Source organism: Passer domesticus, chromosome 24 (assembly GCF_036417665.1).
Source record: "Passer domesticus isolate bPasDom1 chromosome 24, bPasDom1.hap1, whole genome shotgun sequence".
NCBI lineage: Eukaryota > Metazoa > Chordata > Aves > Passeriformes > Passeridae > Passer > Passer domesticus.
This window is the reverse complement of record NC_087497.1, coordinates 513,623-525,200: the sequence shown is the minus strand read 5'-3', so window position 1 is coordinate 525,200 and position 11,578 is coordinate 513,623. Positions and strand designations below refer to the sequence as shown.

At 53.3% G+C, this 11,578-nt stretch overlaps 3 protein-coding genes across 5 annotated transcripts; 2 read left to right on the top strand and 1 right to left on the bottom strand.

The window, feature by feature from the left end:
- The first annotated feature begins 126 nt into the window (after positions 1–126).
- Positions 127–1,492, top strand: LOC135285929 (ras-related protein Rab-42-like). The gene is given in 3 exon segments (XM_064398698.1): positions 127–264; positions 267–385; positions 1,078–1,492. Coding segments are annotated over 3 exon segments (672 nt in total).
- Positions 1,493–1,936: 444 nt separating this feature from the next.
- On the top strand, positions 1,937–3,483 carry LOC135285852 (ras-related protein Rab-39B-like). The gene is made up of 2 exons (XM_064398567.1): positions 1,937–2,239; positions 3,051–3,483. The coding sequence occupies exons 1-2, from the start codon at positions 2,025–2,027 to the stop codon at positions 3,481–3,483; spliced, it is 648 nt and encodes a 215-aa protein (XP_064254637.1). The 5' UTR covers positions 1,937–2,024.
- Positions 3,484–4,890: 1,407 nt separating this feature from the next.
- Positions 4,891–11,544, bottom strand: TAF12 (TATA-box binding protein associated factor 12). 3 transcript variants are annotated; one of them, XM_064398433.1, is made up of 6 exons: positions 11,389–11,544; positions 8,426–8,677; positions 7,170–7,247; positions 6,303–6,417; positions 6,028–6,116; positions 4,891–5,353 (listed from the first exon to the last, which is right to left on the bottom strand). In XM_064398433.1, exons 2-6 carry the CDS (start codon positions 8,591–8,593, stop codon positions 5,318–5,320), a joined length of 486 nt encoding a protein of 161 aa, XP_064254503.1. In that variant the 5' UTR covers positions 8,594–8,677; positions 11,389–11,544; the 3' UTR covers positions 4,891–5,317. The 3 variants fall into 3 exon arrangements, with proteins under 3 accessions (XP_064254503.1, XP_064254502.1, XP_064254501.1); XM_064398432.1 differs by having other exon boundaries at positions 11,404–11,490; XM_064398431.1 differs by lacking the exon at positions 11,389–11,544 and adding an exon at positions 11,189–11,365.
- Positions 11,545–11,578: the final 34 nt, after the last annotated feature.

Here is an 11,578-nt window from a genome sequence, read left to right as displayed (position 1 = left end):
TGTCCAGGTGACAGCAAGCCCAGAGCCGTCCCTGTCCCCAGGTGGGGTGGGGACAAGGGTGGAGACCTGTCCTTTCTCTGCTAGCACAGCAGGAATGCGGTGGGTTGGGATCTAGTCAGCTCAGCCATGGAGACAGTGACAGATTCCCCCCAGGATCCTGACCCCAAGGGATACTTCCAGTTCCGTGCCATCGTGCTGGGAGATGCAGATGTGGGCAAGTCCTCACTGCTGCGCTGCTTCACTGATGGGCTGGGGGGGGTCATGGTGGGGCAGCCACTCCAGGCCCCACCATCGGCGTCGAGTTCTACAGCCAGACTATCCTGATGCCATCCACCGGCAAGGCCGAGCTGCAGATCTGGGACACAGCTGGTCAAGAGCGGTTCAGGTGAGGTGGGTATGTGGACCCCAGCACCCCACTGAGTCATCCTTCCACTCTGGGGGGTTTGTAAATCCCCAGCTGGGTATGCAAGGACAGACAGCAATGGCTCAATGGGATAGTGATACTTTAGGGGCCAGTGACACCTCGTGTTGAGCTTGCAGTGACACTGGAGCTGTTCAGGGGAGCAGCCAAAGGAGCACGACCAGGTGCTTGTTGCCGTGTGCTGGTGGGCTGGGGCTGCATGGTTTCTTTCCTGATTGCATCAGGCTGGAGTCAGGAGCACCTGGGAGTGTGAGAGAGGCTCAAATGGGGCGCAAAGGGCTACAGATCGAAGTGCTGTGGCTGGAGCTGGACTCCCAGGCCCTCCCCACCCCGGGAACCTTTTGGGAACCCCAGGGTTGGCTCTGGTGGTGCCCTATTTCTGTCTGGTGCCGGCACATCCTCACTGCATCTGGGGCTGTTGTGGGGGATAAACATTACCACAGAGACCCTGAAAACCCCACAGGTTTCCTCTGGAGCCCCCCAGTCTGGGGAGAGGGATGCTGAACAGAAAACAGCGGTGTAAATAGACAAGACAGGTCTCCCTTTACAACTACCGGGGGTCCAACCTGTCACGCAAAAATCTCCCAAGCCCCATCCTAGGGCTGTTGGGGTCAGAGCTTCCCAGTATCCTTTGAAAACCTGCTGGGTATGCCCAGATCCATCACCAGGAACTTCTACCGGAGTGCGGCGGGGGTGCTGCTGGTGTTTGACCTCACCAACCGGGCATCTTTTGAGCATGTTCCTGAGTGGTACCATGAGGCTGTGGGGGACCGGCTGCCTGCCTTTGTCCTGGGGAGACACAAGTGTGACCTGGTGGCCAAGCGGGCCGTGTCAGCAGAGGAAGCTGGACACCTCGCCACCACTCTGGGCATGGCCTTCGTGGAGACCTCGGCCCTCATCAACTTCAACGTGGAGTTGGCCTTCCAGACACTGGCTGGAGGTATCCAGCAGGCGCTGGGCGGGGGGATCCTTGCCCCACACCAGGGATGTGATAGCATCAGGCTCATCCCCAACCAGAGTTGCCGCCAGCCCCTGGCAAGGAGGGAGCCACAGGAGCGCTGCCAGTGCTGATGGAGATAGGGGAACGTGGGACCCCAAATTGTGGGGATGCTTATCTCTCCACCCAGAATCTGCAGTCTTTGGGTGATTATGGGATTGGGTCTCCCACCTGGGTTTGGGTTTATTTCAAACCTTGATTTGGGGGCTCTGAAAAAATAGTACTCTGCTGTAGGAGTGTTTTTAATAAACCTAAGTCTTTTCCACACTAAATAAAGGCTGTGCCAAGCACTACATCCCAGGTAGGGGCACAGCACCCAATCTACGGCATGGGGGATCCTCTGCTTTGAGGGGCATTGCTGGTGGGGCAACAGCTCCCCTTGTCTAGGACACTTTTCAGGGTGTCCTGTCCATGGGAAAATGGGAGCAGGCACCCCTGAGTGCTTCCTGCAGGATGGAGCCAAAAAAAAGGGGGACAAAGGGGCTCCAAAGGGGCCACACAGCACCAGTGGTACAGGGAACGCCTCCTGGGTGGAGGAGCTCCCCGCCTGCCTGAACACGCTCCTGGTGCGGGGGTGGCAGGTCCTGGCAGGCACCAGAGGCACTGATGGAGCCACGGTGGCAGTACCAGTTCCGGGTAATCATGCTGGGGGACTCGACAGTGGGGAAATCCTCACTGTTGCGGCGCTACACCGAGGGTGTTTTCCTGGACGCTGTCAACCAGACGGTGGGGGTGGACTTCTACGTCCAATTCGTGGAGCTGGAGCCAGGGGTGCAAGTGAAGCTGCAGTTCTGGGACACAGCCGGGCAGGAGAGGTTCAGGTGGGTCCATGGGGTCAGGAGGGGTGGTGGAGAGAGGTGTCCCCCTCCATATTTGGGGTGGAGTGTTGTGATTCCAAGCCCAAGGAGGCTGTTGGTGTGGCTGTGTACCCTCTTGCCCCTTTGGGTAAGGAACCACCATGTCAAGAGCCAAGGGAAAGGAGCCCTTGAGACTGCCTTGTAAGCCCTTGCTCCCACTCTAAAGGGGGTGCAGTACTCCCCCAACAACCCCCCTGCCACACCAGCTGCAGAGGGGCTGGAGAACAGCTGGGAGCCCACCGAGTGCTGGGCAAAACATCTTCCTCAGCTCAGCTGCTAGAAGCCTTCACATCTCACTGTGGGGCTGTCTCCACCAGCCAGGCAGCTCCTGGTGACAGGGAAGCTTGGGAGATGTGGCTGCAGGGGATGGGAGAGTGGCAGATCTGGATTTGCAGGAATGGGAAAGTTCCAGGACTGCTGCAGCAGAGATGGGAAAGTACTGGGGACATGGCAGCAGGGACAGAGGAGTTCCAGGACCATGACAGCAGGGATGGTGGAGCCCTGGGGACATGGCTGCAGACACAGGGGCACTTGGGGGCTGTGGCTGCAGGAGACAGATGAGCTTAGGTGGCTGAGCACAGACAGAGCTGCCCCTGGAGCTCTTACTGACACAGCAAAAGGCTGATTCTCACTCCTCTCATGGTTTGAATGCAAGGTGCTGCTTGCAGGAGCAGGTCCTAGCCAGGGCCACTGTAGGCAGGGAACATGCTGCCCGAGGTGACACAGGAAACCCCAGGGGCCACTCACTCCCCTGCTCTTGGTGTCCCCACCCCAGGTCCGTGACTCGCTCCTACTACCGCAACTCGGCTGGGGGGATGCTGCTTTTCGACATCACCAACCGCGCGTCCTTTGAGAGCATCCGACAATGGCATCGAGAGGTGACTGACATGATCCAGCCTGTCCGCATGGTCTTCCTGCTGGTGGGACACAAGAGTGACCTGGCTGGGCAGCGCCGGGTGGGCCAGAGGGAGGCGGAGAAGTTGGCGGCCTCACTGGGTGTCCAGTATGTGGAGACCTCAGCCAAAGATGCTTCCAATGTGGTCCAGGCCTTCCAGATGCTGACGGTGGCCATTTACCAAGCGCTGCAGACGGGGCGGTTGGTGGCCACCGAGGCGTGGGACGGGGTGAAGAGCAGCGTCCCACTGCCGGTGCTGCCCAGGGCTCAGGCACTGGAGGAGGAGGAAAAGCGGAAGAGATGCTCGTGCTAGAGCTGGGGGCACTGGCAAGGCAGGGACATGCTGGGCTCAGGAGGGGAAATGGATATGGAGCAGCCAGGCATAGGCAGGGGTGGCATGGCTGTATTAAATACCTCTGGTCACCCTCTGCCTGCTTGTGTTTTCCTGGGAAAAAGGAAGCTCATTGGAAGGGTGAAGTCCTCAGGTGGAACCCCACCTGAGAAGTCAATGTCACCCCTTCCCCTATTCTCTCTTGTACTGACTGAGATCTCTATCACAAAGCCCTGAATCTTTAAGTCTTGCCAAATAGAATTAAAAGTTACAAATTTATTGTAGAACTCAGCTGATGTATCTGCCCCTCCGGCTGAGTACATGCCTAGTTGAGTCCAACACAAAAATAACCACATACCATTCTGAGGAAATGCCCACTTTCCCTTTCAGATTAATCTTCATACAATATAATTTGAAAAAAAACCTCTCTCTGCTGCAGAGAGGTGCAGAAAGGAGCTCCCCAGGCTCCTTATCCCACACCGACATGAGGAGCGAGCCTGGGATAGTCATGGAAGGAGCTGCACCCACCCTGCAGGTACCTGGAGCCTCCAGAGAGCTGGACAAGGAGGATGAGCCCACCTCTGCCTAGGGCTGCAGGAGCCTTCCTGTCGTGCAGGAGTTTGCAGTGCTATCAGCTCCTGCATCCCCACAACACAGCCCCTGCAGCTTCCCTGGTGTCTGAGGAGAGCAGAGGGAATAGGGGCATGTGGCCTTTCAAATGTCCAGGCACAGACAGAATCAGGGGGACCCTGACATCCTGCTTTGTCACAACATCCCCCTCCCAACAGTTCAAATATCCCAGCAATGGCTTGGAGGTCAGGAGGGAAAGTGACGTGGCCATCCTGACTGGCAGGTGAGGGACTGGCCAAATCCTTGCGGTCCAGAAGGGTCTGGAGGGGAGGAAACCTCTGGAAGAACAGCTGAAGGCATTCGGTTTGTGCACCCTGGAGGAAACAGGAGACTCACCGGCATCTGCAGTTCCTCCCAAGGGACACCTCCAATCTCTGCTCCCTGTGACCAGAGACAGGACCCGAGGGAACAGCTGAAGCTGTGTCAGGGGAGGGATAGATTGCATATTAGGAAACAGTTCTTCCCTCAGAGGGTGCTTGGGCAATGACCAGGCCCCCCAGGGAATAGGCACAGTCCCAAGGCTGGCACAGCTTCAGAGTGCGTAGGACAGTGCCCTCAGGCATAGGGTGGGATTGGTGGGGTGTCCTGGGCAGGCCAGGAGCTGGACTCAATAATCCTTGGGGATCTTTTCCAGCTCAGGATATTCCATGATTCTGCTCCCTGTAAACTCTCAGGAGCTCTCCCACAGAACAGCACCACACACAGAGCTGAGGTGACAGGGACCTTCCCTGTGCAATGCTGCTTGAAGAGCACAGCAGCTTAGAATAATTTCTTTATTCATGTAAAACAAATGCAAGTATTTATATAAACACTGACATTACAAAGTACTGGAGCAGGTAGGGGCAGGAAGGAGGAAACAAAAAACCTCTACAGATGCTTCTAATACTGTCCCACACACAATCAAATGCTCTGTCCCTTGGATAATCACTTGTACTATAAACCACTTTCAAGTCACAAATAAAAGTCTGTTTGAGATATGTCGCATTCTGAGGAGTAACGAGAACAGGGCGTAGAATGTTTTTGGCAGGTCTCCTCATCAAGTCAAGATATTGCTGCACCGTTAATAAAAATAGATGCTTCTCTGTAAAGCATTAAAAAAATATCCCACAGGTGACATCATGGAGGCTTCAGTGGAGCGGCAGGAATCCCAAACTGCACTGGTGGTGTCTCCGGCTCTGTCCAGGGGCTATTTCTTGGTCGTTTTGCGGATCAGTGCCATTCTCTGCAACAAGAGAGGGAAAACCATGGGAAGCTGAGCAGCTCAGAGCAGGTGACTGCACAACCACCCACAGCAGAAACAAGACATCCCAGGTGCTCCCAGGATGCTGTCTGACTTGCTTCCACACAGGTCTTTCAGGTCTGTTTGAATCTTAATGGGGTTCCAGGATGAAGAGGAGAAGGAAATATCTGTGCTGCTCCACTTGGCAACCTGGGGCAGTGGAATCAAAGCCCATCTCAAGGTCTCTCTCTCTGCCCAGTGGGAGCTGCAGCATCGCTCATGAACCCACTGCAGGGCAGCTTCTTCTCGGCTCTCACCACAGCTTAAAAACCAATGGTCCAATACAGTTTAAAAGCAAAATTTAGGGTGTTTTCAGTCCCTTTGCACAGAGATGGAGTTGCCAGGGGCAGCCGAGAAGTGCCTGTGTGCAGCTCCTAGTTGTCTTTAACCCTCCCAAGCTCCTCAGCACCAAGAGCTGCTTCTCTTTGGGCAAAGCCAACATAGCTGAGGAGACACAGCAACCTCAGCTCGCTGCACAAACAGATCAGAAGGCTCTGGAAGTCATTTCTGGTCTGAATGACTTGGAAGAGGCCACAAATTCACAATGCCAGGAGGCCATGACCACCACCCTCATATCAGCCTTCCATGTAATTCCTGGTGTTGTGAGGGCTCCTTACCTGTTTGTGAGCTTCTGTAGTGCAGGCTTTTTTGTAGGGCCTGATTTCTTCAGAACCAAAGCCCGGGATCCACATATTCCACTGGCGCTCTGGAATTCACAGAATGGTTTAGGTTGGAAGAGACATTAAAGCTCACCCAGTTCCAACCCCTTGCCATGGGCAGGGATGCATTATCTACTCACAGGCTTTCACCACAGCACCGCAGCTGTGCCCTGACTCCAGGAGGAGCTGAGAACTGGGGGGAGAAGGGAAAAAACCAGATAAGAGTCACTCACCAAGGTGCAACTGGACATCTTTGACTTCCAGAGTGTTGGACTTGCGGTGCCGTGCGAGCTGGCAGGCAGCTGTCACCACACTCTCAATGAAGTCATCTGCGATCTGTAGCAGCATCTGTGGTGGAACAAGGGCAACAATCACTCTGGTCAGCACTGAACAGTTGAAATTATGTGGGAAGATGAAAACAAGCCCTCAGAAGCTGGTATTTAGAATTACAGAATATCCTCAATTGGGAGGGACCTGCAAGGATCATCCAGGCCAGCTCCTGGCCCTGCACAGGACACCCCAGCAATCCCCATCCTGTGCCTGAGAGCATTGTCCAAATGCTCCTTGACTCTGGCCGCCTGAGGAGCTGGCATTGCCTGGGGAGCCTGGGCAGTACCCAGCACACTCTGGGGGAAGAATCTTTCCCTGATCCTGACCCGCTCCAGCCATTCCCTGGCTCCTGCCCCTGCCATAGGGAGCAGAGGTTGGAGCTGCCTCTTGGGAAGAACTTCAACTCCCACTGAGCTCTGCCCTCAATCTCTGCTCCAGCTGAACACACCAAGTGCCATCAGCTGCTCCTCTTGTGGTCCCTCTTGATCCTTCCCCATCTTCAGTCTTCTTTGGGAGCCCTCTAATAGCTTTAGATCTTTCTTATATTGTGGTGTCCAAAATTCCACTCAAAGGAGTGGATTTCATAGGTGTTTGCTGCAATTGTTGTTTTAAAAGCCTTTTTGGGACTGGGATGCAGGAAACCAGGGATGGCTGAAGGCTGCATGGGAAAACAAGTGTTACATGAACCAATGCTCCCTCCTTGGACAAAGGCCCACTGATCCGTGACCAATTACCTCTTTCTGCAGTCCCTTCCATGGGTTGGAACCTACCTCTTCCACATCTTCATCCAGCTGCTCGTTCGGATCCACCTCACGCACCAGGTCCTGCAATTTCTTCTTGGTTAAAACCTGAGCATGTGGGAGGAGAGGAAGGATTTACTCCCCTGCCCCAGCAAAGAAGCTACCCATGGAGCACAGCCATAACCACAACCACCTCTTCCTCCATGCCCCCAGGGCCAAGTCACACTGTTGACACAGTCTATCAGCTCAGGAATGGTAGAGATAAGAAATATCAGGTGTAAGGAGTCATTTTCAAGCACCAGTGGTTGCTCAGGACAGCAACTGGAGTGCAGCAGCCAAAATAAATGTTTCCAGCATGAAAATGCTGCTGGCAAGGAATGAAAAGGCAAAACTACAAGTGTTGAGATGCAGACGGCAATTGCAATCAGTGCATCAGTGACTAAAGTTGTACCCAGGGCATGAGGGAAGCATTTCCATGGCTCTAGCACTTATCAGCTTTAGTGCTTCATATGGAAAACAGAGCTGTGGGAGTGCTGGGTTATTCCAGGGCAGTCAGACCTGGCAGGAGCAGAAACTACACTGGGTTGAACAACAGGATGCTGATCTTAAAAGATATGGATGGAAGTCGTCATGGTCAGGTCAAGCAGACACAGATGGGAAATTCCTGCACTTCCTCATCCCTTCACTGCTGTGGCTGTTTTATGCTGGGGTTTAGCGAACTTCCTAAGAGTCCGGGTGCCATCAAAGCCATCAGGGAGCAATGCCAGGACATTCCCTGGGCAGCAGTTTGTTTTATGTGAATCAAAGGCTCCATGCCAGGTTGGGGTGGAAGGAGCCTTAATGTTCATGAATTCCACCCCCTGCTACGGGCAGGGACACCTTCCACTATAGGCTGCTCCAAGCCTCATGCATCCTGGCCTTGGACACTCTCAGGAATGGGGCAGCCACAGCTTCTCTGGGCAACCTGCACCTCACCACCCACTTCTCTCCATATTTTTCCCATCTGAACCCCACTTAAAAATAAATTCCCCTGTCACACCCCCATATACACTTTCCTAAGACTGGAAAAACCTCTACACCTACAGCATCCAAACCCCATCCAGACAGGAAACACCTGGGAGAGAGGAACTCTGTGAGGAAGTTTTGTTCACTCAGTAACTGGTAATTTAATAAACATTATATTTCTGCTGGTGATTTAAAGAAGGCAAATGAAGACACAGGCAAGTCTGTGATACTCGTGATGCCCGAGTATCATCCCTGTTGTCCCAAACTCAGGATGGAATTACCTGGTTGCTTTCAGGACTGAGCCGCCCTCCTCCACTGGGCGTTCCTGGCATCTTTGCCACAGTGGTGCTGTTGGCCATGGAGCTCTGTGGGGGGGTGCTGGCTGGTTCTGGCTTGATTGAGGAGAAGTTGGAGAGGTTGATCAAGGCAGATGCACCAAACTGGTTCATAATCTGTTGGGCTTTAGCTTTTAGATCATAAAGCTTGTCTAGGTCTTGCTTCTTCTTGGGGTTCTGAGGATCCAAAACAATCAGCTGGAAAGGGAGAGGAAAGCCATGGTTAGCAAACAGAAGGAACTCAGCAGGGTGAACAGGTCTTTGTCCAGAGAAAACTGCAGTGTTCTGACAGGGCCTGCAGTTTATAGATCAGGAATCTCTGCTCACAGCATGAAGGGAGAAGTGATGCTTAGTAGCAGAGAAAACCTTCCGCACTGTACAGAAAATTAAGTTTTCCAGCATCACAGTGGCTGCATGCTGGTGACAGCACTGACCCACCCACCCATTCATCCTTTGAGCTGAACCCCTTCACATCCACCCTCACACAGCCTTCCCGACCATTTCCCACAAAGAACAGACCACTCAGAGCAGATTTTAACTGCAGGACATGGCTTTTTGCTGCTGCAGTAGCATGAAATCCCTCAATCCAGAGCCCCGGAGAGAATGCAGGACCCAGCCTCCCTGAAGTCTCACTTTTGGCAGCATCACGCTCACAGCCCAACCTGCAGTGAGCCCTCCATGTGGGACTGATAACATCAGTTCATTTTGGGTTCTGAGAACACAATCTGGTGCTCAAAGGGGGAGGAACATATGTGTGCCCATACCAGGCAATTGGCAGCCACAGGAAACAGAGTAGGATTTATGGAGCTCCCAATGGTGAGCTACAAGTGGATTGTGCAGTTACACAGATCCTCCAGGTGCTGAAGTTACTCAGGTTGTGGGTCATGGGGTGAACATTGACTGGCACCTCCTCTGTTTCTGCTCTAAGCCTCAGGCTCAATGAAGTTTTGCTCTGTCTTTACTGCTTCATGACAGGAAATTCATCCAAATCCTGCACCTTCCAGTACCCCAAGCATTGATAGGTCTGTCACAGGAAAGAGAGTTTAAGGAATGGTTTGATGGCAAAGCCTCTCGTGGTGGGGCCAGAGATGGCTGAGAAGCTAAGGGTGAATTCACAAGAAGTATTTGTTTAATCAGTTTTAGGGACATTCACATACAGTGTCTGCTCCCTGATCTACAAATAGACATTTCCCTTAATGAAAGAAATCCTGGTTAGTTTGGATTAGTTAATATCAAAACCCACACGAGAAAGTACATGAGAGAATTCAGAAGCTTTAGTGCTTCACTCCAATACACACTCATGCACCTGCAGACACGGAGCCCTTTGAGGGGAATTTATGTCCCTGACACCCTTCTGCGGTGCCCTTGGCAAGTTTCCAGCTCCATTTCAATTGAATTAACAATGGAAAATTGTTACACTCACAACCTAAACCCCTCAGCTGGCACTTCTGGCTGAAAAGTCCAGTACAAGATCAAGAGAGACCTTGAGTCTTGGCTTTAGCTGGGGTTGATCTCAGTCTGTTCACCCCATGCCTCACTTCACAGATCCACAAAGCAGCAACTCCTACTCACTATGCACTGAAATCCTTGGACACAAAGCCCCAATATCCTTGGGCAGAAGCACTTTAGCAGAATAAAGTAATTTTGTTGGTTTATTCCCAGTTCTTACTGCACCCTTCACATGCCACTAATATCCCTGAACACAAATTCATGGGAGGAGCAGATTCACAGGATAAATCCCAGCCCCATTTACTTACAACTATCTGAGTGTCTAGATCTTTAATTACATCAGCAACTGCTGTGAGCCCAGTGAGTGAAGCCACAGTCCACATCCTTCCCAGAATGTTACCAGTCAGTATTACCTACTCTGGCATCCTCCTCTTCCACATAACTCTCATTCCTACAGAAACGCCAGATATTTTTTGTATCACCAATTCTGTATAAGATGGTTAAAGGAAACAGTTTCACAAACTGTCCTTACTACAGTGCTACAGATTGCACTGTTAGAAATGATCACACAGTCGCTGCTGCAGTGGACAAGCATCCCAGAGGATTCTGAAGAAAAATATGGTCAAACTCTGTTTCTGCCAGGAAACAGCATCCTGGTACCTGCTGATGTGCAAGTAAACCCAGATCCTCACAGCAGCAGCTCCCTCCAGGGCAAGAGGAGGTTTGGGTGCTGCGATCAGCACCAAAATTGTTCAGTTCTGCAACAGCACAGCATTAGAATCGTAACTAAAATCCATGTTAATGACAAACAGCTCAGGGGGCTCCCACTTCCATTAACCATAGTGATTTTTACCAGATATCTAAACACAGTCATAGAATCTCAGAACGGTTTGGGTGGGAAGAAACTTTAACGATCTCAATCCCTCTCCTGACATAGGCAGGGACACCTTCCACTGTCCAAGGTGGCCACAAGCACCGTCAAACCTGGCCTTGGACACTTCAGGGATGAAGCAGCCACAGTCTCCCTGGGCCCAGGGCCAGGTCTCCTTGTGCCAGGGCCCCACCACCCTCACAGGGAGGAATTCCTTCCTAGCATCCCATCTATCCCTGCACTCTGGCAGTTGGAAGCCATTGTACTTTCCCTCCAGGTCCTTGTCCAAAGTTCCTCTTCAGCTCCCCTGGAGCCCCTTCAGGCGCTCCAAGAATCTCCCCGGGGCTTTCTCTTCTCCAGGCAGAACACCCCTAGGTTAAAGCGCTCACCCCACGGAGACAGCCGGGATGGGACCGAATCCCCTCCCAGTGTAGAACGTCCCCGCCGGGAGTCGCGGGGCAGAACGAAGGTCAGAACCGACCGCCACCGGGACCGACTCGGCGCTCACTCTTGTGCTCCCTCCCGGATTCGCGACAGCCGATGTGGAATCCCCAGGCGGTCCGCGCAGCCCCCTCGAGCCCCCCCGTACCTCCCCATGACCCACGGGCACTCCGCAGCCCCGCCGCCACCGCCGCGCTCCCTCCGCCGCCCGCCGCCACTCGGCAGCGCTTCCGCTTCCGGCCGCCGCCGCCGCCAATGGGATGCGAGTCCCCTGCGCGCGCGTGCGCGCCACAGCGCTCCCGCCAAAAGCGCTCCGCCTCCCCGCGCTGCTTCAGGGA

Bases quoted from the DNA above. Each gene is read 5' to 3' on its own strand.
- LOC135285852 (XM_064398567.1), top strand. From the start codon at position 2,025: ATGGAGCCACGGTGGCAGTACCAGTTCCGGGTAATCATGCTGGGGGAC. The intron at 2,240-3,050 runs GTGGGTCCATGG...TCCCCACCCCAG, and splicing joins GCCGGGCAGGAGAGGTTCAG to GTCCGTGACTCGCTCCTACT.
- TAF12 (XM_064398433.1), bottom strand. From the start codon at position 8,593: ATGAACCAGTTTGGTGCATCTGCCTTGATCAACCTCTCCAACTTCTCC. The intron at 6,418-7,169 runs GTAGGTTCCAAC...GTTCCACCACAG, and splicing joins TGGATGAAGATGTGGAAGAG to ATGCTGCTACAGATCGCAGA. The intron at 5,354-6,027 runs GTAAGGAGCCCT...CTCTTGTTGCAG, and splicing joins CTACAGAAGCTCACAAACAG to AGAATGGCACTGATCCGCAA.